The sequence below is a fragment of the Phaseolus vulgaris genome, chromosome 9 (assembly GCF_051622355.1).
Source record: "Phaseolus vulgaris cultivar YP4 chromosome 9, ASM5162235v1, whole genome shotgun sequence".
Classification (NCBI taxonomy): Eukaryota; Viridiplantae; Streptophyta; class Magnoliopsida; order Fabales; family Fabaceae; genus Phaseolus; species Phaseolus vulgaris.
Window position 1 is genome coordinate 7,486,242 of NC_143506.1, and position 25,110 is coordinate 7,511,351.

Genomic DNA, 25,110 nt, shown 5'->3' on the forward strand with positions numbered 1-25,110 from the left:
GGAGGAAAAATAATTACAAATAAGAAAAGAAACTAAGAAAACCCTATGAAACTCTCTCCCTTTCTACTTGATGCTTGTGTCCTTTTATAAGGCTTTTCTGCTCCAAGGATCTTGGGAAAATATTGCAGTTTAGATTTTGTAAACAGTTTCCACTTTCCATAATTCTTTTTATTTTGCAGAAGATTTGCTTCCAATTTTGTTTCTGGAATCTTGTAGCTTTTATTTTCTCTTTCTTCTCCAACAGAATTTGTTTTCTGTTTTGATTCAAAGAAGCAACTTGGACTTTTGCATATTTGGCCCATTCACAAAGGTAGATGCTTCAGATCATTTACCCTAAAAACACAAAATTAACAATAATAATAGTTAAGGCCTAAATAAACCCAATTATAAGAATATTAATTAAAACAATGGATTTATTAATTATTATAGTCCAATAATCTATGATTAAGGCTATTAAGTGTGAATAAATATATGCTCATCAAAGATGTAACGCCTGGGCAAGTTGAGGCATCAGGGAAAGTCCTTCTCACCTTCGAGTGAGTTCAGGCAAGATGAAACTGAAAAGTCAGGGGTGTTAACGATCTCAAGTATGGGAAAGGAGGGTTGGAGAAGAACACTTTTCCCCCTTGAGAGAGACACCAATATTGACGTAGAGATGGAGGAGGGCCCAAGCTCACCACACGATGAAAGCCAAGCCTCCAAGACTAGACGGTCTAGCCTATGATGAGGAGCGTCTAGACTCAAAAAGGAGCGTTTAGCCCATGAAGAGGAGCGTCTAGGCCATTATGAGGAGCGGCTACATAAGGAGCGTCTAGGCCATGATGAGGATTCCTTCTAGACCGTCTAGCTTCACATACACATGGGTCAAAGCTACGGTTTTGGGAAGAGAAGACCTTTTTGTAATTGTTACATAAAGGCCCATTAGGGGTGCTTAGTAATTAGAGTAGTGTAGAAAGCATTTTTTTGTGTGAACATTCTAGAAAGACCATGGAGGGGGTGAGCATAAAAACTAGACACACCCCTCCCCATGTGCTCATTTGTGCACCCATGTGCCATGTGCACCCATGTGCTTCACATTTACATTTCATTTGGCTAGCATTAGGGTTGCATTATGGTCCTCCTTAGCCTATAAAAGGAGGAGCCTACACCTTGTATTTTCAAGTTTATTGTGAGTAAAGTTATGCTGCCAATTTGTGCTCAACTTTGCTTCTCCCTAGAATCCTAGGCTCTAAACTTCAATTCCTTCATCTTTTCCCTTGAGCTGGCCGAACCACTCAATACCCACACTTATCATGCACCTACAAGATCAACACCACTCTTAGGAGGATCTTGCTCACTCTCATTCATTGCTTCCACCCCATACTCTACATTGATTCAAGAAGAACTTCATGAAAATGCCATCATTTGGTATCATGAGCTTTTGGTTCTTCAAGATGAGTAGCTTGGTCTTTTAAATTTTCAGTTCTTCTTTATTTCATATTGTCATTTAAATTCCATACTTGTCTTGCTGTTTTTTACTTTTTAAATTGTTCTTGGTGTGCTTATGGAAGATCCAACCAAAGCACAATTGTTCAATTGATCTTGAACAAATTCTGTGCAGCTTGTGATAGGATTCCTTACACCATTGAGTGGTTGTTTTTCTTTTAGGAATTTGAGTCCTTATTGCTTTCTTAATTTTGCTTCATTTTATGCTTTGAGTCTTTATTTTCTGAATCTATAAATGTTGTGTCAAGTCATGTGAATCCATATTTGTCAATAATTCTTAGTAGTCCTATTATTGGCTTGATTGTTTCTTGCTTTTGGGTCTCTTTAATTTGTTTGAATCTGCTGTTCTTTGATCCTTTGGTGCCTTTTTTATTTTTAGTTTGAGTTCATATTGTGTTTAGATCATACACAATTCTATTTCACAAATTTCCATTGTGTCTAAACTTTGGTATCTTGCTGTTTTTGTTTCCAGTTTTCAGATTCCCCTGTTTACACCTTCTCTGTTTTGGCTGTTTTAACCCAGAAAAATATTTCCACCCATAGGAAAATTCTGATTTTCTGGAAAATGCAAGTTTAAAGTGTTATAGAAAAGACAAAAAAAGAATTAGGTCAAAAGAAGCAACAGAAAAAAAATGATAAATCTTTTAAGATCAGAGTGCAAATCTGAAGCGCTCCAGCTGGCATAACCGAACACCAATTTTGCAAAATTTATTAAAAAAAAATGGTGCATCCGTTTTGAGTGAATCCAAAGCCAGATTTTAGATAAGATCCTGAATATCTTGCATAACAAATTTCAGAGCCAAATTCCAAAAATAAAGATCAGCATAAGTCGGGGAACAAACACGTTTTCTGGCCCACAACATTTTCCAGTGGTGTTGTTTTTTTATTTGGTCATCTAATCTAGTGCTTTTCTTTAGGAATTCTTTTGTGTGCCAACCTTTAATTGAGTACCTTTATTTGTTTGCTTTACTTAATTGACTCTCTTTCTAGTTGTCACAATCTAAATCCTTTTGGTGGTACTGTTTTATTCAATTAAATTTGTTTCTTGCTTTTGTTCTTTGACCTCTAATTTGGGTGCTGGAATTTATTCTTCTTTGGTGCTTATGTGAATGGGAACTTGATTTGGTTAAGGTTTAGCCCTTTGCTAGGTGCTGGAAATTGGAGAATTAAAGACCATCATTCTAAGGAGAAGACAAGGCCAAAGCCGAAACAAGCATTCTTGAAAAACACTACAAACACTTGGAAGATCAACAAGCAAAGACAACAAGGAAGTGCACTAACCCAAAAAGAGGATCAACAAAGGGAGTTCTCTTATTTCCTTTGCAACTTGGTTTATTGTTAATTACCTCTTAATTACGTTTTTAGACGGTGAGTGTGTCTTCAAGGGCTCAAAGTGTCCAAGAAGCCTCACCTAGGGCCGACTAGTATAGAATTCTTAATTAGCAATTGTTAATTGTTTGTAATTGCCTTTTCTTTTGCTTAGTTAGTGACGCTTTGCATGGTTATTTTGTTAAGTTTGTGTTAAACCGACTAGCTTTGTTGATTAGTAGCTTGCATTGTTTTCTTTCATTGAAAATTTGATTTCTCAACTTAATTGTGTTCTAAGTGGTTTACTTTTGTGTGAAGACATTGAGGGATAGTTTTTGGCTAAGGCAAAGGCTTGGTATTTAAGTAGTCCTTTGTGACTCACCTCCCTTACCTGGAAAACTACCTTCTTTGACTTTCCTAAGTTTTCTCAAGGTAAAATACTTGTATACACAAAGCTTTAGCCATGCCTTCTTCTTCTCATTCTACAAAGTCTATTGGAAGTGAATTAAAATCTTTAAAAACTCTTTTGAAAGAAGTTTCACAAATTGTGCAATCAATTGCTTATAGACAATTGGAGAGTGAGACTAAACTTAATGTTTTGACTAAAGCAAAGAATGAGAAGTCTCAATTTTCAAAAAAAATTACATTCTCATGCATCTAGCTCTAAACATCATGATTATCTTGGGGAAGAAAGTCTTCGGAAAAATGAATATCATCAACAATTCCCTAGGAGAGCTAGGAAAGAGAGACAAGAAAACCTAATCAAGCATATCTCTCACACTCCAGCTAGAGAAATTCCATGTTTAGAATACCTTGGCAATGATCAATTAGCATCTCAATGTTTCAATGAAAGATCTATGATCTTAAGGGACAAAGATGAGAATAGTAGCCAAGAAAAAGAAGCTAGTGAGAGTGAAGAAAATGTAAAAATAGAAAAGCAAGAGAAAAACCTTGGGAAACAAAAGGCGTGGGAGAAGAGTGTTCCTTCCCACAAGGTCATTCAACAAGAAGGAAAAGTTGAAAATACATTTGAAAATATACCTCTTGTTGAAAAACTTAGCCTTACCTTTTGTAAAGGAACACTTGCAAGCCTAGAAAAAAAAGAAGAATCCTTAAAAAAGGTTTGCATAGATAAAAATATAGTAGATTATTTTACATACATGCCAAGATATCACCAAGTGAAGGTCAAGTCATCTATAGGCATCTACAAAGACAATTTTTTATGTGAAGTAGTGCCTAAAGAAACTTGTCATGTCTTATTGAGACAACCTTTGCAAAGAATTGAAATTTCCATGAACAAAGGTTGTATCAACGAGACTACCTTCACACATAAAAGAGAAATTCTTCATGAAGGAGAACTCATGGGTCAAATTAGAGTTGATAAAACTCTAGAGCTTTTAAGAGGAAAACTTTTGTCACCCATGAGAAAAGAAGTTCAAAGACATTACTTTAGGTATAACTTTTGTTTTCAAACTACACCTAAGGCAACGTCCCAAGAACTCTATACTCCTTCACCTTTTGTAAAAGATCCATGGGAAGACACACATTTCAAATTAGAGCTTCCTAGGACGACAAAAGGTCTTGATTCTTTCTTCATGGAAGTGGATAAACTCTTCTTAAGAAAAGTGACAAGCCTCCATGATTTATTTTCAAAAATAAGGGATAGAGCTCCAAAATTTGAAAACATAGCTCTCCCTTCTATGCTTCACGAAATCATGAGGGACACCCACAATTCTTGGGATAAGAATCCTTTTCCTTTTATGCATGCATACAATGGAGTAGTCCACAAGATTACTCATATCTCTCCATTTGAAGTTGTATGTGAACATAGTCCTCTTGCCTTTTTAAAGTTGTCACCATTTCCTAAAGGGATTATGCCTAAAGAAAAAGTAACTACTGTTGGAAATTTTAGAAAACATAAGAGGATTAGAAGGCACCTACAACCATCAAAAGGGAAGCATTGTGGGAAGTTGACCAAAACAAGAGAAAAACAAAGATGGCAACTTCACACAATTAATTGTTCTCCAAATACTCACTCTAACTCCTTTGCTTTGTTTCAAGATTCTCATAGGTTGATATTTGATCCGGGAGGACACACCTTGACGAAGCAAGAGGCTGCTATCCGAGATCAAGTTAGCAAATCTGAGGATAGATCTTTTCCCGAAGGAGGAGATGATGGACACCATCCAGCCACAACAAGCCCCCTCAAAAGCAAAAGCTTTGGATTTGAGGACAAATCCTTTTCAAGAGGGAGGGGATGATGGAGGAGGGCCCAAGCTCACCACACGATGAAAGCCAAGCCTCCAAGACTAGACGGTCTAGCCTATGATGAGGAGCGTCTAGACTCAAAAAGGAGCGTCTAGCCCATGAAGAGGAGCGTCTAGGCCATTATGAGGAGCGGCTACATAAGGAGCGTCTAGGCCATGATGAGGATTCCTTCTAGACCGTCTAGCTTCACATACACATGGGTCAAAGCTACGGTTTTGGGAAGAGAAGACCTTTTTGTAATTGTTACATAAAGGCCCATTAGGGGTGCTTAGTAATGAGAAGGTGTAAACAGGGGAATCTGAAAACTGGAAACAAAAACAGCAAGATACCAAAGTTTAGACACAATGGAAATTTGTGAAATAGAATTGTGTATGATCTAAACACAATATGAACTCAAACTAAAAATAAAAAAGGCACCAAAGGATCAAAGAACAGCAGATTCAAACAAATTAAAGAGACCCAAAAGCAAGAAACAATCAAGCCAATAATAGGACTACTAAGAATTGTTGACAAATATGGATTCACATGACTTGACACAACATTTATAGATTCAGAAAATAAAGACTCAAAGCATAAAATGAAGCAAAATTAAGAAAGCAATAAGGACTCAAATTCCTAAAAGAAAAACAGCCACTCAATGGTGTAAGGAATCCTATCACAAGCTGCACAGAATTTGTTCAAGATCAATTGAACAATTGTGCTTTGGTTGGATCTTCCATAAGCACACCAAGAACAATTTAAAAAGTAAAAAACAGCAAGACAAGTATGGAATTTAAATGACAATATGAAATAAAGAAGAACTGAAAATTTAAAAGACCAAGCTACTCATCTTGAAGAACCAAAAGCTCATGATACCAAATGATGGCATTTTCATGAAGTTCTTCTTGAATCAATGTAGAGTATGGGGCGGAAGCAATGAATGAGAGTGAGCAAGATCCTCCTAAGAGTGGTGTTGATCTTGTAGGTGCATGATAAGTGTGGGTATTGAGTGGTTCGGCCAGCTCAAGGGAAAAGATGAAGGAATTGAAGTTTAGAGCCTAGGATTCTAGGGAGAAGCAAAGTTGAGCACAAATTGGCAGCATAACTTTACTCACAATAAACTTGAAAATACAAGGTGTAGGCTCCTCCTTTTATAGGCTAAGGAGGACCATAATGCAACCCTAATGCTAGCCAAATGAAATGTAAATGTGAAGCACATGGGTGCACATGGCACATGGGTGCACAAATGAGCACATGGGGAGGGGTGTGTCTAGTTTTTATGCTCACCCCCTCCATGGTCTTTCTAGAATGTTCACACAAAAAAAATGCTTTCTACACTACTCTAATTACTAAGCACCCCTAATGGGCCTTTATGTAACAATTACAAAAAGGTCTTCTCTTCCCAAAACCGTAGCTTTGACCCATGTGTATGTGAAGCTAGACGGTCTAGAAGGAATCCTCATCATGGCCTAGACGCTCCTTATGTAGCCGCTCCTCATAATGGCCTAGACGCTCCTCTTCATGGGCTAGACGCTCCTTTTTGAGTCTAGACGCTCCTCATCATAGGCTAGACCGTCTAGTCTTGGAGGCTTGGCTTTCATCGTGTGGTGAGCTTGGGCCCTCCTCCATCATCAAGTTTAATTGAGTAAGGTTATGCTGCCATTTTTGTGCACAAGCTTTACTTCTCCTAGAAATCTAGGCTCTAAACTTCAATCCTTTCACCTTCTCCCTTGAGCTGGCCAAACCACTCAAACACCATACTCATCATGCACCTACAAGGCCAACACAACTCCTAGGAGGGTCTTGATCATCTCACCCATTGCTTCCGCACCTTATTTTTCTACTTTGATTCAAGAAGAACACATGAAAATGCCATCACGTAGTAAGACCAGTTAAATCGGAGGTTAAAGGGTGGTTGGGGAAGGTTCACAGAGGGCACCTCACCACCTAAATCGTTGTTCTAAAACCCAGGGAGGTAGAGAAGGATCCGAAAGGCGGCTCTACCCCCAGATGGGGGAACAATGATGTAAGTTATCTCAGGGTAAAGACTCGGGGAAGGTAGAGGGAGATTCGAAAGACAGCTCTCCCCCCAGATGAGCAAAGATGAAATCCGGAGGTGGTCCCGCAAGGGACGCTCTCAGTTAAAGGAAGATGACGTCGCCAGAAGCCCATGGTTTGAGATTGAAATAGAAAGAGAATCGCATGGCGAGGGCCGCATCAACGAAGTTCTGGGCGACGATGTAGAAATGCTTTTGGCCCTTGGTAGATCGGGCGAGAGAGGTTTCAGATACTAAGATCGACCTAAGCCCTTTTTGCCGAGTAAGTGATTTCGTATTAAACGTTATTGTTTCGGATTAACCGTTTGTTTAAGCTAAGGTGGTTTGCAGAGAGTTAAGTACCGGTTGGTACAAAGTACATTGAGTTGGGAAAAACCCATCCAGTTAAACCAGTCGATTGCACGACAGATAAATTAGAAGACTATATATATATATATATATATATATATATATATATACACACGTGCACAAGAATATCAAACAGTTTGAGCAGAATAAAAGTTATTACATACAAGTCAAAATTAAATACAAGAAGTTTCAAGGCGATAAGTCAGCTGGGGGTACGATCTTGCCATCCACCACTTCATTGTACACTGAAAGCTCCGAAAGGTCAAGATCAGGAAATTTACAGGCAAACTGCTCCAAAGCTGCTCCAAAGCCCGAAGTAAGAACTTGGGCAGCCTCAAGCTGAAGGTCGTCGATCTTTGCCTTCAACCCGTTGTTCTCTTCGCGAACTCGGGTGACTTCAAGTTCAAGTTCGTCGACTTTCTTCTTGAATCCGTTGTTCTCCTCGTGAACTCGAGCAAGCTCGGTGGCCATTTCGCTCAGCTCTGTGGTTGCCTTATCCCGATCTTGTTCGACCTTACCCAAAAGAGTCTCCCTCTCGATTGACCTCTTCTCCAGGTTGGCCATCCTTTAGGCATCGGTTTTCTTTGCCTCCTCCAGCGTCGCAATTTTCTCCCTCAAAGGGACAATCCTGTTCTCCAGCTCGACGACGTTCTGGAGTTTGTCGTGAAGTTTCTTGCGCAGTTCTTTGTTGTCCTTGCGCACGCTTTGAAGCTCGTCCTTGAGAGCCTTTTCAACCCGCGAAAACTCGAGGCCTTGCATCAGCATGTCGCACTTGATCTTGTCGGCTTCGGCTTTTGCGGTGCTCGCCACCTCCTGATGGACCCGATTATCAAGGTCGAACTTCTCCAGGGAGTCCCTTAGCCCTTCGCCGACGATTTGGGGAAGACAGTCGTCAACCATGGCACTTAGGCGCACGGTGAAGGACTTCAAGGCTTCCTGGAGAGGAGCTGGAAGGCTTGAAGCTGGTGGAGGAGTCGGAGGTTGGTGCTCACCACCACCCTCACAAGGTTGGATGGCGGGGGGAGCCTCGAGGCGTGGTGGTGAGGCAGGAAGTTCTTCGGCGACTTGGGAAGAGGCTTGCGTATCAGCAAGTTGCTCAGGAACAGCTTCAGCAACTGAGGCGTTTGATGCAAGAACATCCCCAACGGACTCGAATGGCGTGGAGGCGCTGGGGGGGTTCTCGATATAGTTTGGGGCGGCGCTCTCAATTGCTGGGGGCTCGATCACAGCCCCCTTCTTCCTCTTGCAGACTAGCCCGTCCTCGGTGCTTTCGTCCGCCTCTTCGTCTGACACTACCCTGGGGGCTTTCCTCTTAGCCTTCTTGAGTGGTAGTTTCTTGCGTTGGGGGGCTGGAAGAGCAGTAGCTGCGGGTGGACCAACTGGCGGAGATTGGCCTTGGGCAGCGGCGATATCCGCGACAGAGTTTGGGACCGTTTGGGAACCCGCCGCAAGTTTGTGGGACTTGGCTATGGCGCGTAGCTCAGCCATCCTATCCTTCCCCAGCATCATATTTGCATTAGTGACCCACAGTTACCAACCAGCACAAGAATTCAGTAGTTAACAATGCACAGAAAGATAAGCAATATAAGACAATCCATGGGGAAAGTTAAAACCACACACAAGTCAGAACAGCAACACCAAAGTAAAGACAGGGCGATGCAAGTGTAAGCTAAGGGAACTCAAGGACTTAAGGACAAACCTATGTGAACGTCTAACTGGCCTTCGAGAAACTCGTAGGCGATGATGGAGGAAGTGGGCAGAATCACGTTGGAGGAGGCGACTCTTTTCCAGAAACCGCACAAGTCCTTGTTGAGCTCTCCCATTTTTTCTGGCCCCCTGGCCTTCCTAAAGCTCGACTCCTTCTTTCCCTTGTTCACCCAATACAAGGGGAACCCGTCGAGAAGGGAAGGGTCTTGGTCGCTACAGCAAACACGCACGAACTTCCCCTTCCAGTCCTTATAGGATTGCTGGAAGATGAAGAGAATGGACCTCCCAGCGACCCCATTGAGGCTAACCCATAGACGATCGCCCGGGTTCTTCGCCTCGAACAAGTAGAGGAACACATCCACTGAGGCCGGATGTCCCAAGTGCGCGCAGATAATTTGGTAAGCCCGGACGAACGCCCAACTGTTGGGATGAAGTTGGGCGGGGGCTGTGTCGAGCTCGGTCAGGAGCTCCCTCTCAAAGCGTGTGAAGGGAAATCGAAGCTTGACCTTCTTGAACATAGTGGTATAGACAAAGCAGAAAGGGGCGTCGTCGCTCCCCTGATTATCGGTGCAGATGGGCTCACTAGGAGGACAAGGGCGCACATATACTTTGTCATCGTGCTCTTTGCTGAAAGAGAGGTGATCCTGATCACCTTTCTTGAGAGGAAGGATATCGCGATCAGAGTTGATGGATGAAGTCTCACCCAGCAGGGTCGCGGAGGCCCACGGATATAGTCGCTTGTAGTCTGGAAGAGGCCCCACCATCGCGCTGGGCTGTGGTGGGTTTGGTTGTGGTTGGCTAGGTTGGGAGGACGCGGGTCTTGCGTCTCGGTTGGAAGGGACGTTAGGATCCCTTAGGGGGTCGCGGGAAGAGGAAGGGTTTGCCCTACGGGTTTTCGTCGGAGGGTTGCGAGGAGATGGAGGAGGGTTTGGTGTGATTTTTGAACGAGCCATCGAGGAAGCTGCAAGAAGACAAAAAGGGAAGATATGAGAGTTCGTAAACAGAAAGACTCAACAGAAGAGAAGGAGATGGAAGAACAAAGGGGGCTCGTAGAGAAAAGGTTCAGAAACCCTAAACGCAGAAAAGAAAAAACAAAGCAGAGAAAACATCCCACAACGTATGCTCCAGACAGTTAATGGATGATGCAAACCGATTAAAATGCAGCAAATATCAGTAGAAGTGATAAAAAAAGTTACCTTTGGATGATCAGAGGAGTATTCAGAAAGATGGTGGTAAGCGTTCGCTGGAGCGTTTCGAGAGTTTGAAGAGAGGTAGAAGATAATGAAACAGTGAAATTGGGCGAAATGTTTAAGAGTTTCGAAGGGTTTCTAACGTTGTGGGAAGCGCAAACGACAATGGATAATGGTCGTTGATGAGTCCACGTGTCGAATGATCGAAGGAGTTGGTGAAGTGTCAAGTCAGTGAGCAGTACGAGAGCCAACGCGCAAAGCGACGTAGGCCGCCGGATTTAAACCTCTTTAGTCTTCTCGCTGAACAAGTCGCAACTCGAGACTGGGGGGCTTGTGTACCAACCAGGTCATCGGGTGTGTTGACGTGTCTAGCACGTGACTACGTGAGGCGTGTTTAGCAGAGCACGTGGCTAGAGAAGGGCGAGTGGTTCAGAAGCTAGTGTAGTCGCCGCTCGTGGAAGTGGCGTGCTACAACGTACATGATCGGTTGTCACCGAGATTGTATAACATTGACGTGTTAGACGATTGGCGACCGGGTGGCCTGACATCACCGCAAGAAGCACGTCGCCGGATTTCCCAACAGACTTAGTTAAGGCTGCTGGGAACTCAGAAGAGTAAGTCCAAGCGTGTAAGTCCAACGAGATGATTGTTGCGCTAGCATGGGGCATGGATGTCGAGTAGGTTGAAGGGAACAGCTTGCCCATCAGCGACAGGATTCCCAGAGTGGACATATGCTGGTGGCAAGGTTCCCCCAACTAGAACATGCATGGTGTAGCAATAAGAAAGGTACCACTAACGACAAGCGATATCATAGAAATGGTGCATTTTGCTGCACCCGATACTCGCCTTGTCAGGTGGTGTTCTAGGACATATTGCGTGCTAGCTTGCTCCTTGAGTAGAGGACTTAGCCGCGCGGCTGGTTACTACACAGAAATAACGTTCAAGTTGCCCCAACCCAGATGACGACACGCGTAGGGTTGGATGCTACCTGTTACTCCAACCCAGATGATGACACGTGTAGGGTTGGATGCAATAGAGAAATGACGCTCAAGTTATCCTAGCTCAGATGATGACACGTGTAGGGCTGGGCGCTACCTGCTATCCCAGCCCAGATGGCGACACGTGCAGGGCTGGATGCGAGCCACGCGTCCAAAAGCATAACGGCCTGGAGAGAGAAAAAACCTAGCTATAAAGGTAAACTTAATAGAATTTGCAGAGGTACGTTTTTCATTACGGCTCATTGCTAGGGTTGTGTGCCTTTAGTACGGTTTTGCAGAGTATATTTTCTCTCAGTTTTTGGGTGTTCATGTTACTGACTTGAGCGTCGGAGCGCCATCGGCCGCAGAGGCGCCACCCTGTGTTTTCAGGTTCTCAGAGAGGCTTTCTGTGGTGTGGACTTGAAGGGCACGTGGAGTCAAGCTGTTGAGGAGGTTCGTGACGAGGCAACGCTTTTGCACTAGGTCAACCGGCAGGATCAGATTGATTCATGTACAACCCTGAGTCTATTTAACAACATTTATTCAATAAATTTTATTGAATGGCATAATTGTTATAAATTTGTTCACACAATTTATTATAATTTATTTAATTAAATTTATAAAATAAAGTATTATAATGGGTTTTGTACCGTCCCGTTCCCGGGCATTGACAAAGTCAAGGTCAAAGTCAGCGTCGAGGTCAAAGTCAACATAAGGCGTCGCCTAGGTGAGGCGACGCCAAGTGCAAGCATCGCCAAGGCAAGGCGTCGCCAAGAGGAAGCGTCGCCAAGATAAGACGTCGCCTAGGGCAGGCGTCACCAAGGTAGGGCGTCGCCAAGGTAAAATGTCACAAGAGCAAGGCAACCACAGTGTTGCTCCCCGATACCCATGGGTAGGAAAGACCATGGAGGGAGTGACGCCATGGGAAGGCCTCAAACCCCGATAACCCGGGGTAGCCATAAAGGGAAGAGAAAGGTGGCTTCAAGGCCATAGTACTAGCGCCAGTGGAGAGCAATCTGACTCGTGAAGTGCCCATGTCGCCCCAGAGAGGCCCTTGGGATAGTTACGACTCATGAGAAGGGTCACGCCCAGGGGTAGCCAGGTGCAGGGTACGAGAGGAAGGTAGATACGCTCTCAAAGCGAGAGACTAGAGGTTTGGGGGCATGAGTTGGCACCCAAAAAGTCACCCCTTGCGCAGATGCACTCCCAGGAAGGAGGACTCACACGAGGAAATACCCCCAAGTAGGGTCACGGTGCTGTGAGGCCCTCCACGTGTAATAGCAGCCAAGTCAGAACAGAAACATCAATTTGTCAGGTACAAGGTAATTAAAGCTATTTAAGTTAAATTTTACGTTTCGAGCGTTTAAGGTACTTTAAATGCTCCAAGCGGTTTAAACGTCTTAAAGGCGCTAAACGTTTCATAACCTTAAATGCGCTTTAAGACGCTTTAAATGCTAGAGTAGTTTAAATAGAACCTGGGACGTTGGAAACAGGGTTGGAACTTTTGGCAGATTTTCCGAGAATACACTCTAGTTGCTTGCTCGAGTCTTGAGGCTACGCACAAGGGACTAGAGAGAGGTTGTTTGCCAGAGGGAGAAAAGATACAAGACACGTAGTTCTTTTGACCACCTTCAGAGTGTCATTCACGGTGCTCCGATACGAAGGTGTAGAGTTTTTGGTATTTCTTGCTAGCTGACTTGAGCGTCGGAGTGCAAACGGCCACTAGGGCGCCCCTTTTGTCCTTCTTTGCAGGTATCCTTAGGTAGCCAGAGGGAAGGTGTCCCTAGTTGACGGACAAGGTTGCGCACAAAGACGTCCCAGGTCAACCGGCCGGAACAGGTTTAAACAAATTATAAAAAATATTAATTATTTAAAGGTAATTTTGAAAATATTATATTTACAAATAAATTTAATGATATTAACTAAATTGACTATCTTTCTTAACAAATATGAATTTATAATCAATGTCCTATATTCAAGAATGAAAGAGTAAACTTCGTATTTAGTAGAACAAAAATTAAGAGAAAATGAATATGCAGAGGAGAATAACGTTTATTTATTAAATTAAGAGAAAAAAAAAAAGGTTTATTTAAGAGAAGAGAGGAGTAGAGGCTGTACTTATTAATTTGAGGAGGGTAAACATTGAATTATTTTAGTGAAAAAAGTGTCTGCTAATATTATGTTTTTGAAGCAAAGTATTTTTTACTATTTTATATATAACTTTATTTAGATGTGGTGTAAGGTTTTTCGATATTTAAGTTTACTTCATATTTACTGGAAGAGAGTATTAAATATATAACTTAATTTAATTTTAAACTGTGAATATATTTATAAAATAAGTTGGATACATGCAGTGTTGAATCTGATTAGCGTGAATAATACTGATAAATTTTTATATCAGTCTGAGATATGGTAATTAAATAAACGTGTTAAACTTAATAATTAAGTAAAAAGAAGCTTTAGAAAGCGGAGATGTGTTTAACCATGAAACCTTCTAAGCCTGGATATGTCCAGCAGTACTCATCTTTTGTACTAAAGCAGGCATAATAGAGGAATCAGAAGTGAGATTTTAAGACCAAAATTAAAGCATAAATGAGGTGGTCCTACTTGTCATTGAATAATTAAAAGCAAAAGAGAAGAGAAAGGCAAAATAAATAAATAAAAGTCTATAGGCAGTGGCAGATAGTGTATGGCTTTTGCACTGTGGCAATGATGGAGATGTTTTTTCAGTTTTCCAAATTTCATACTAAAGCTAAGACTTTAATAACAAAATTTACTAATAATGTAGGCCGCATGAATCAAATTTATTAATCTATCACTTATTTTTTCTTTTAATAAAAGTTGTCAATTTGGAAATTTAAATATAAAGAGATTCAACTTAATGTTTTTTATTTAAATTAAAGATGCAACTTTGTTAGCAACTTTAGTTCAATTTTTTAAAATAATAATAATTTTTTTTTAAAAAAAAATTGTATATAATCATAATTTAAAAATTATTTAAAATTACATCAACCAAATAGAAATGTTGTGAAAATTTGTATTTTATAGATAAATAATATTAAAAAAATTTAAATAAAATTTTGTTTTGAAAAAAAAAAACAAAGTTAATGGGTTGTACAATAAAATATAAAATTTAGTAGTTTTTAAATATTGTTAAAGTTAAAAATATTTTTGTTGTTTTAAAAAAATTGAATTTGGTTTATGAAGTAACTTTTACCATTGATACAATTATAAATAAAAGAAAGTATTTAAACAATATTTATAAAATGATAAATAAGTACAATTTATACATAATTAGAAAATAGAAATGTAAGAAAAGTTGTCATCTATGATAAGTTGTGCCAAAGGGTGGTCTTCTTCATTGTCCTTGTGGTTGTTATTTGGAGGAAACGGTAGAAGGGGACGAAGGTGGAATGTCATCATCAATGTCTTCAACTTCATTGGTCTTACTCTGATTTTGCGACGCGATATCTGTGAAGACATTGTTGATCGATAATACTGCATGAATGACATTGGATTATAGGCAGATGAGGATCATGGTAGAGATTGCGGTTGAGATGAAAATGTTGAGTACTTGAAAGGTGGCTGATACTATTTATAAAAAAAATAAAATTAAGTATACATATTTTTATTTGAAAAGATATTAATTCATTGGTCTTACTCTGATTTTGTGATGCGATATCTATGAAGACATTGTTGATCGATAATACTGCATGAATGACATTGGATTATAGGCAGATGAGGATCATGGTAGAGATTGTTGTTGAGATGAAAATGTTGAGTACTTGAAAGGTGGCTGATACTATTTATAAAAAAAATAAAATTAAGTATACATATTTTTATTTGAAAAAATATTAATTATTATTCATGGAAGAAAATAATTCAACTGACCAGCAGAATTGGCTTAATGGATCAGAAATGTTCCTTTCCATAAATTTTTCTACATTTGCCTATAATTCTACACCATTTTGATCACTTTCCCGGTTAATAACACCAATGCTTTTTCTCTTCTCTATGTAATAGGATTGTTATTCACTATCTCTTACAAACTTAATCAACAAAATGTATACACTTTGCCACAACATCCCAAAATTTCAAATGTCTTTTTTTTTTCCAAAGCAACATAATCTCATCTTCTGCTTACAAATGGGAATTTCCCTTAGCTGCATCACATATTCTTTGCATTTACAGATGTAAAATGAGTTTTCAAGTAAAAACATTACTTGTAGACACCACCTAACTTCCATAGCCAATTCAATAAAACCTAATTGCTCCGATTTTATGTTGATCACTAATTTTATACATTTTGCAACGTTGCATGTATACTTTTCACTTCTCAGCCAACACTAGAAGCAATTTACAAACTTTTTCTTAACCAAATACCCTTCAACTCTTAATCAACAATTTTACTTTTGCGTTCGTAGCCTCTGTTGGCGAGCAATGAAAGCCTCAATCTTGCAACGAAACTCGTCGTTGCTCATCCCATCCTCAGGGTACGAATTAACGTTGCGAACCACTTTCTCAGTCTCACACCTCTGCAACGCGCGCCTAGGTTTCTCATTCTCCACCACGCGCTCTACGATGTCCGATTCACACCTTCTGTAATCCTTCTTCACCATCTCCAAACTGGTCTCTGTTTTGGTGGGAACAATTTGTTTATCCTTTGCACCATCCTCCACTCTCACACTCATCTTTGCTTTACGATTGTTGTTGTGAACAATTGGTTTTTGTTTGACGGTGTTGTGTTGGAGAAACTCGAGATAGAGATCGGGTTCGGGGGATGGTTTTTCTTCCGAAGTGTGATTCGAAAAGTGACCCGATTGTGCGAACAACATTAGGATTATGACGTTTCCGAGGAAAAACACGAAGCGAGGACTACCATGAAGATGCGGAAATACTCGGTTGAGTTTTAATACACAGAAGAATAAAGACATCTTTATTTTTCTTACCATCTTCTTATATAATTTTTTTATAAAATGTGCAATCTCCCAACTCTAACACTCAACTTTCGATAAATGAGAACGAAAACTGGTTTACGTTAAAACAAAGAACGAAAATTTCATTCAAATAAAAAACTATTTTGTATACATCATTTTTATTATGTTAAGGCAAGGACAAAAATACACTTTGCCATGTCATTAAATGTGGCACATAGTAGAGTTGTTTACCTGCACAACTTTTTTCTGGATGTCAAATAATCATTTCCATTTTTGAGTATGGATATATAAACAACTGGCTCGTGGCTGCTTCACTTTACTACAAATGACGTGGCATAAAAATAATATTTTATTATAAATGTGTGGGTTCGAATGATGTGACGAAAAAATTGAAAATGTAGTTTTATACGAGTTTTCGTTCTTATTTTTCGAAAGTTGTTGTTAAGGTTGGGAGATTGCACATTCAAATCGCATTTTATGAAAGTTGGTGTTAGGTTTAGGATATTGCGCCTTCAGTTAATATTTTTGTGGCATTTGTAGTGTTGTTTGTAACAGAAGGCGCAATCTCTCAATTCTAACAGCAGCTTTCGGAAAATGCAAATTCAATGCACAATTTTCCATCTCTAATAGCAGCTTTTGGAAGATGCAAATTGAAGCTATTAAGGAAATCATAATTGTCAAATTATACACAATTATTGTATTGTTGTACGTTATTGTACGCAATTATATGGAATTAATTTGATAATGATAGAATCCAATGGTTAGACGATCCCTACATAATTAACTTATAATTTGGAGAGAGCAAGTCTCCACAAACTTTTATATATTTCGTTTATATGAAGTTATGAAAATACACAGAAGAATAAAGACATCCTTTCATTTTTAATATGTTCAGGTAAGGACAAAATTATACTTTGCCATGTCATCAAATGTGGCACATAGTAGGGTTGTTTACATGCGCTACTTTTTAATAGATGTCAAACAATATTTTCGTTCTTGAGTAGTGATATATAAACAATTGGCTCGTGGATGCTTCACTTTACAACAAATGATGTGGGATAAAAATAATATTGTATTATAAATGTGTGGGTTCGAATGATGTGTGGAAAAAATTTGAAAATGTAGTTTTATATGAGTTTTCGTTCTCATTTTTTGAAAGTTGTTGTTAAGGTTGGGGGATTGCACATTCAATTCGCATTTTATGAAAGCTGGTGTTAGGTTTAGGAGATTGCGCCTTCAATTAATATTTTTGAGGCATTTGTAGTGTTGTTTGTAACTGAAGGCGCATAATCTCTCAATTATAACAACTTTCCGAAAATGTAAATTGAATGCACAATATTCCATCTCTAATAACAGCTTTTGGAAAATGCAAATTGAAGTTAATAAGGAAATAATAATTGTCAAATTATACACAATTATTGTATGCAATTAATTTAATAATGATAGAATCCAATGGTTAGAGGATCACTACATAATTAACTTATAAATTGGAGAGAGAAAGTCTCCACACACTTGTATATATTTCGTGTATACGAAGTTATGAAAATACACAGAAGAATAAATACATCTTTATTTTTCTTACCATCTTCTAATATAAGTTTCTTATAAAATGTGCAATCTCCCAACTCTAACACCCAACTTTCGAAAAATGAGAACGAAAACTGGTTTACGCTGAAACAAAGAACGAAAATTTCATTCTAATCAAAAACCATTTTGTTTACCTCATTTTTAATATGTTAAGGCAAGGACAAAAATACATTTTGCCATGTCATCAAATGTGGCACGTAGTAGGGTTGTATACATGCGCTACTTTTTAATAGATGTCCAACAATATTTACGTTCTTGAGTAATGATATATAAACAACTGGCTCGTGGCTGCTTCACTTTACAACAAATGACGTGGCATAAAAATAATATTTTATTATAAATGTGTGGGTTCGAATGATGTGTGGAAAAAATTGAAAATGTAGTTTTATATGAGTTTTCGTTCTGATTTTTCGAAAGTTGTTGTTAAGGTTGGGAGATTACACATTCAATTCGCATTTTATGAAGTTTGGTGTTTGGTTTAGGAGATTGTGCATTCAGTTAATATTTTTGTGGCATTTGTAGTGTTGTTTGTAACTAAAGTCGTAATCTCTCAATTCTAACATAGCTTTCGGAAAATGAAAACTGAATGCACAATCTTCAAAATCTAATAACAGCTTTTGGAAAATGGAAATTGAATCTATTTAGGAAATAATAATTGTCAAATTATACACAATTATTGTATGCAATTAATTTAATAATGATAGAATCCAATGGTTAGAGGATCCCTTCATAATTAACTTATAATTTGGAGAGAGAAAGTCTCCACACACTTGTATATATTTCGTGTATATGAAGTTATGAAAATACACAGAAGAATATAGACATCTTTATTTTTCTTACCATTTTCTTATATAATTTTCTTGTAAAATGTGCAATCTCCCAACTCTAACACCCACCTTTCGAAAAATGAGAACGAAAACTGGTTTACGCTGAAATAAAGAACGAAAATTTCATTCACTGTCCCCCCAAGGAAGGTAGTTTCATCTACATGTGCCTTGTTAATGTTATCGCTCTCAGTCTGTTCAAGGCAAGTCTGCCCAACAGTATGTTGTAAGCTGAGGGAGTGTTAACAACAAGGTACCTGATGTTCTCTGTGCGGGAAGCTACACCATCCGTGAAAGAGGTCCTCAGCTCTATGTGTCCACGCACTTCTACCTGGTCTCTATTAAATCCATACAAGCAGTCGGTGTAAGGCCTCAACTGGTCGGGAGACAACTGTAATTTGTTGAAGGTCGACCAGAACATCACGTCTGCCGAGCTTCCCCGATCAACTAGGACACGATGCACCTTTCTTCCTGCTATTACTACCGAGATCACTACTGGTTCATTGTCGAACGACATCTTGAAGGTCGACCTTGGTGAAGACGAGGTTGATGTCAAGAGCTTGGTCTGCCTCTTGCACCTCTACCGTCATCACCGCTCGTGCGTATTTCTTCCGCTGAGAAGCGATGCATCCCCCTCCCGATAAACCTCCTGAAATGGTGTGAATTTCACCATGAACGGGCATCTCGTGCCCTTGATCACCCCCTGGTGCTGCCAACGTCTGAACCTCTTGTAGCTCCTGCAAATAGTCCTTTAGGAAAACGTTCTTCACCAATTCGTCCAACTGGTGCCCTAGTGATAAGCAGTTACGTATGGGGTTTTGATGGAACTCACACCAAGCATTCTTGCTGGGCCCCAATCTCTTGTCAGTTTTTGGGGGCATTTTTAGTCTCTCCGCTATGTTGGGAATAGCGATCAGCTCTGTCAACTCTACCAGGAAGTTGTGTCTGGGGGGCGCATCCTCCTTCGCGTGCACCCTAGTTTGGGGCTTCCTGGCCTCGTAGGGTTGTTGCTTCCTTGGAGCCTTCTTCTTTGTCGTCGCCTCATGTACCCTCATGGGCTGAGGTCGACTTGGCCCTCGTAGGCGGACGGAGACAATGCTTCCGCGCTTCTCGATGACTTCCCCTTCTGCGACGATATGGGCTACTGCTTGACGCCTGATCTCGCAAAAGTTTTTGGGGCGAAACCTGATGAGTGACTTATTGAAGGGTCCTGGCAAGATTCCTTTCCTGAAAGCGTGCACCATCATATCCTCGTCCTTGGTGTGCAGCCTCACTACCTGTGCCCCAAATTGGTTGAGGAAGTCCTTCAAGTATTCTCCCTGGGAGTATCTTACATTGAAAAGATCGTAAGAGACTGGCGGAGGAGCCCGATTGACGATGTACTGCTCCCTGAACAGCGTAGAAAAATGCGCAAACGACGTTACATGTCCGTCAGGGAGGCTGACAAACCAGTCTAGCATTGTGCCTATCAGCGTGCTCATGAACATCTTGCAATGCACTACATCAGAGCCCCAAGACAACATCATCTGGGTGTGGAAGGTCGTGAGATGAGCCTCTGGGTCATCTATGTTAGAATATATGGCCTTAAACGAGAGGGGGGTGAATTGTTTAAGAAGGATTTTTGAAAACTTTCAAGCTTAGAATGAAAATACTTTAGAAGAACTTTGATTAAGGATTCAGTTTTTCCAAAACAAACAGCAAAAGCACAAAGCTGGAAAAACAATCGGTTGTTTTAGCGAAACAATCGGTTGTTTATACCAGTTCCAAAATAACAAAACTGAATTAAAGTGATAGGGATAGAGAAATTGTACACAGTTGTTTATACTGGTTCACTCTAATCCAGAGCTACATCCAGTCTTCTCAGAAACCCTGAGGATATCCACTAAGCAATCACCACTTGATCACTTACACCACAACCAAGAGAATGACCTTGAACACCTCAAGAAACACACTCTCCTTGGCCAACACTAAGATTGTTGATCTTGAACACCTCAAGAACACACAGCCAATCTCAGCAACACACACAAACGAATTGTTCAGCAGTTTACAAAGATTACACTTGTTACAGATGGAAATCTGAAATCAATACAAGTAAAATCCTATTCAGCACCTTGATCAATCTCTCAACTCTTTAGCAATCTCAGAATACTTTGAAAAACTCTTAGATCAAAAACTTTGTTTCAAGATTCTTAATATATCAAAACTGTTTTTCAGAATATATCTAAGAATATAGTTTGTTATCAAATCTTAACAAACTCTTAAAAGCATTTAAAGTTGATTGGTCAAAGCATTTAATGACTGGAGCGTATACAGTTAAAGCATTTAAAGCTCAGTCAAAGAAAACAGTTTTTATGTTATGGTTTTAAAACAAACAATCGATTGTTTCCTCGAATCAATCGGTTGTTTTGTTACTTAACAAAATACACCATTCAAAAACAGTTTTCAAACTTTCTCAAAACACCTAAGTGTAAACAATCGGTTGTTTCGACAAAACAATCGGTTGTTTCAACTTAGTTTTAAAAACATTTTGCTTTGATAAAATTGAGATGCTAATTGCTTTGAGATTTAATCTAAGTGTTGATTACAACATTGAACTACCCCAGAACAAAGCTAAAACCAGCACAGCAGCATCAAGCAAAGCAGAGGCTTCATCATCCTTCAAAGGATTGGATTCATCAAAACATTGAACACCACTTGGTTCAATAATCTACACCTGTAAAGGCAGCTTTAGGACCTACAAAGGTGGCTGGTATCACGGCGTCCATGATCACCTGTGAGAATGGCATTGGGAAAGCCCTGGATGGTGTAGGCGGGGCTCCCTCATCCACCACGCGTTCCCCTGCCTGCTTCAAATTCCTGCACAGTTCCTCGTTGGTCCTGCAAAGCTCTTCCTTTCTTGCTTGCGACGCAGCCAGGTCAATCTGGATGCATTCCTGATCCATTATGGATGCCGCCACCATCTCCTGAAGGGCGTGCATCCTCTCCATGATTTGTTGCATGGTGATGTTTTTCCCTCCGTTCGGTGCGGCAGATCCTTGCCTCGTGTTCCTCATATTGCTGGATCTCTTCTCTACACTTGTGAATAGGACCAAGTTTTAACGGGCCCCACGGTGGGCGCCAAATGTTCTTGTCGATTGACTCTAACGACGATCACACGCATGCCTGTCTCCTCCTAGGTTTGCACTTTCTTGGATCAAAGCACTTTGTACCTGCAAAGACAAAGGGGGCGCCCTAGAGGTCGTTTGCACTCCGACGTTCAAGTCAATACTGAGGCTAAGAAACAGTATGTGTGAGTAATATTTCTAATCTCAGAAACTGCGTACCTCGTGGGTTTTTCTTACTACCCTTTATATAGCATAGGGTTTCTTCTGTTTCCGTTACCCACATTTAGGGTTTCTAGAGGAATTCCCTTGCTCCGCTATTACCCAATCTTAGTGTAATCTAGCGCGTAAGGCTCCCCTTGCTGGAGTGCAACCATGGTTGTCAAACTCGCGAATCTACGTAGACTCGTGGGAGCTCCGTAGACTCGACTCAGAGTCTACTTTCATATTAAAAAAAAAATAGTGTAAATAACTACATTTAGTCCTGAATGAGAATTAATAATATACCAAATAATCTAACTTCAAAGTCTCAAATAAAGAAGGTCATACAAATACTACAAAAGTTAAATTGTTCAATTCAAGTCATAGAAATTAAATAATTAGAAATTCAAATTTCTATGTCCAATCCTCTAATGATATCCTCTCCTCCATCATCTCCATCATCATCTCCATCATCATCTCCATCATCATCTTCATCATCATCTCCATCTTCATCTTCATCTTCATCTTCATTCACATTGACATCAAAAGTCAAATTTTCAAGATCAAATGCATCTAGAGTTGGAACTGTTATTATCGGATTTAAGTGAACATTTGCATCTTGAACTTGATCAATCTCATCAATATTATCTCCCTCTTCAGTTATCCATTCATCATCTGATTGAATATCATCAAAGGGAAGAGCAACTGTTTTTCTAATTTGCTTATTACTCAACTTCAAGTTGTACATGACATACACCAAATCATTCATCTTTTTCTGATGCAAACGGTTTCTTCTCTTTGTATGAACCTATATTAAATAGGAAATTTAGTAACTAACCATATACAACTAAATAAAGAAATTATAAATAACTTCAATTACCATTTCAAATGAGCTCCAATTTCGCTTACATCCAGAAGAGCTACAAATCTAGCTTAGAATTCGGATAGCAAACCTCTTCAACTCTGGAGTTCTATACCCAAACATCTCCCACCATTCTCCAGGAAGTATTGTTTTTCTACTTTCCTTTGCGTCATCCATTGCAAAGGCTCCTCTACCAAAATGATACTCAACAAGTTGCACATTAATTATCCTTCTTTCTGCAGCATCCTTAACCAATCTTCTCATGGATGTATACAACCTTTCTTTCACCTCAGGATCATCAGATCTAAACTCAGGTTCATAATGGAATTGGGGATTGAGATAATATGCAGTTGCATGCAGAGGCCTATGAAGTTGATTATCCCATCTTGCATCAATTATTTTCCAAACCTCTTCATAGCTACATACATTCATTCAATAGTAATCAATATCAACCAACCAACTATCATATAAGTAATAGAAGAAGAAGGAGTAATTAATTTTTTAAAGAGAAAAGCTATAAAATTTTTACCTTTTCTTAATATGATTAAAATTGTTCTTAATCTTCTCCTTTGCACGATCCATCTCTTCATATATGAAACCCATTGCAGGTTTTGCATCTGAATCCACCAATCTTAGGACCACCATAAGAGGGGCAGCAACTTTGAGGCACGTGGAGATATTCTTCCAAAATCGGCTGTCTAATATCATATTTTCAACCTTTTTCCCCTCTTGTGAAGTTCCAAATTTGCTTGTTTTCCATTCTTCAGAACTGAACATGGTCAATAATGAGGCTTTCAATTCATGAAGACAACCTAGAGTTAAATAAGCGGTGACAAATCTAGTTACACCCTGTCTTATCAAGTCTCTTTCTTTTGTGAACTTCTTCAACATGCTAATTAGCATTGATCTGCCATAAATATAAGTGGTGATCTTTCTTCCTTTCTTGATAGTAAGTTCATGGACCTTCAACTTCTTTTCAAAATCTTCAAAAATCAAATCAATGCAGTGTGCAGCACATGGGGTCCAATACAAATGCTCCCTTTTTTTGCATCAACAACTCTCCAGCTGCCTTGAAATTTGCAGCATTATCAGTCACCACTTGCACTACATTTTCTTCTCCAACTAATTCAACAATGTCATCCAACATCTTAAAAACTTTATCCGCTGTTTTTGATATGTCTGAGGTGTCCAATGAATACATAAAAATAGTCCCTTTAGGACTATTCACCAAGAAGTTGCAAATAGAACGCCTCTTTTTATCTGTCCACCCATCAGACATGATTGTGCAACCTGTTTTCTTCCACTCTTCCTTGTATTCTTGAAGCACTAAATCAGTTTTGTCAATTGCTTGCTTCAATAGTTTTTCTCTAATATCATGATAAGATGGAGGTTTATAGCCAGCTCCATATTTTCCAATCATTTCACACATCTTTGCAAAAGCTGGATTTTTAATTACATTAAACGGAATGGCACTTGTGTAAAAAAATTCAGCAACTTGAGCATTCACTTCTTCTTTATAACCTTTCTTCATCATTTGATTTATGGTAGCTTGAACTGCCCCCCTACTACCAACTTTTTCTTTTCCTTTAGAACCAAATATATGTAGTCTTTCTTCAAGCCCCTCACATCCTTGGTCTTCATCAATTATATTTAACTTTCTTTTTTTCAAAGAGGCTTGCTTAGCTTCTACAACAATTTTTATCATCAAATCCCTTATTTCTTCTGGAACAGAACAACAAGGTTCAGAGTCCTCCCTAGTTCCAACAAGATGATGCTTGAACCTAAATATTCCTCCACTCACAGTCTTTGAACAATAACTACACTTCACTTTTTTACCATTTCCATTAATATTTATCCCATGCTTCCATCCAACATCAGTTCTATTTCCTAGAGCATTTTTACTTCTATTAGAAGATGAAGATGCAGTTCTATTGAGCTCACTTGAATTTGATCCACTCGCAGACATTTCTTAACAAAAATAATGCTCCTCCAAATTCAATTTCTGTCAAAAAAACAAAAGTGCAGGGCAACCAGCAACTCCAAAAAAACAAATACTGCAGTTCATTCTGCAGCCAATAAAAAAAAAACAGAACCCTAATCCCTTCCCTTCCCTACCCTAATTTCACACCACCCAACTCTAACCTTATATGATGAGCAGCAACAACCCACGAGTCCGACGAACACTCCGACGCGACCACCGCAACGCCCCACCTGCAGCAACCCGCGACGCGACCACCACCTATAGCAACCTGCAGCAACTCGCACGTGACCACCACCAC

The 25,110-nt window shown here is 39.7% G+C and overlaps 1 protein-coding gene, 1 non-coding gene and 1 pseudogene across 3 annotated transcripts; all 3 read right to left on the reverse strand.

Moving 5' to 3' along the window:
• Positions 1-15,416: 15,416 nt before the first annotated feature.
• On the reverse strand, positions 15,417-16,222 carry LOC137822146 (uncharacterized; the record flags this gene model as incomplete). Its single annotated transcript, XR_016515688.1, has 1 exon — positions 15,417-16,222. It is a non-coding gene; the product is annotated as an uncharacterized LOC137822146 (transcript).
• Positions 16,223-19,167: 2,945 nt separating this feature from the next.
• LOC137822147 (uncharacterized) lies at positions 19,168-20,193 on the reverse strand. The gene has a single exon (XM_068627051.2). It carries the CDS (start codon positions 20,191-20,193, stop codon positions 19,168-19,170), a length of 1,026 nt encoding a protein of 341 aa, XP_068483152.2.
• Positions 20,194-22,257: 2,064 nt separating this feature from the next.
• LOC137821722 (uncharacterized) lies at positions 22,258-24,797 on the reverse strand (annotated as a pseudogene). The gene is made up of 3 exons (XR_016515668.1): positions 23,361-24,797; positions 22,850-23,249; positions 22,258-22,777 (listed from the first exon to the last, which is right to left on the reverse strand). The product of XR_016515668.1 is annotated as an uncharacterized LOC137821722 (transcript).
• Between the last annotated feature and the right edge of the window lie 313 nt (positions 24,798-25,110).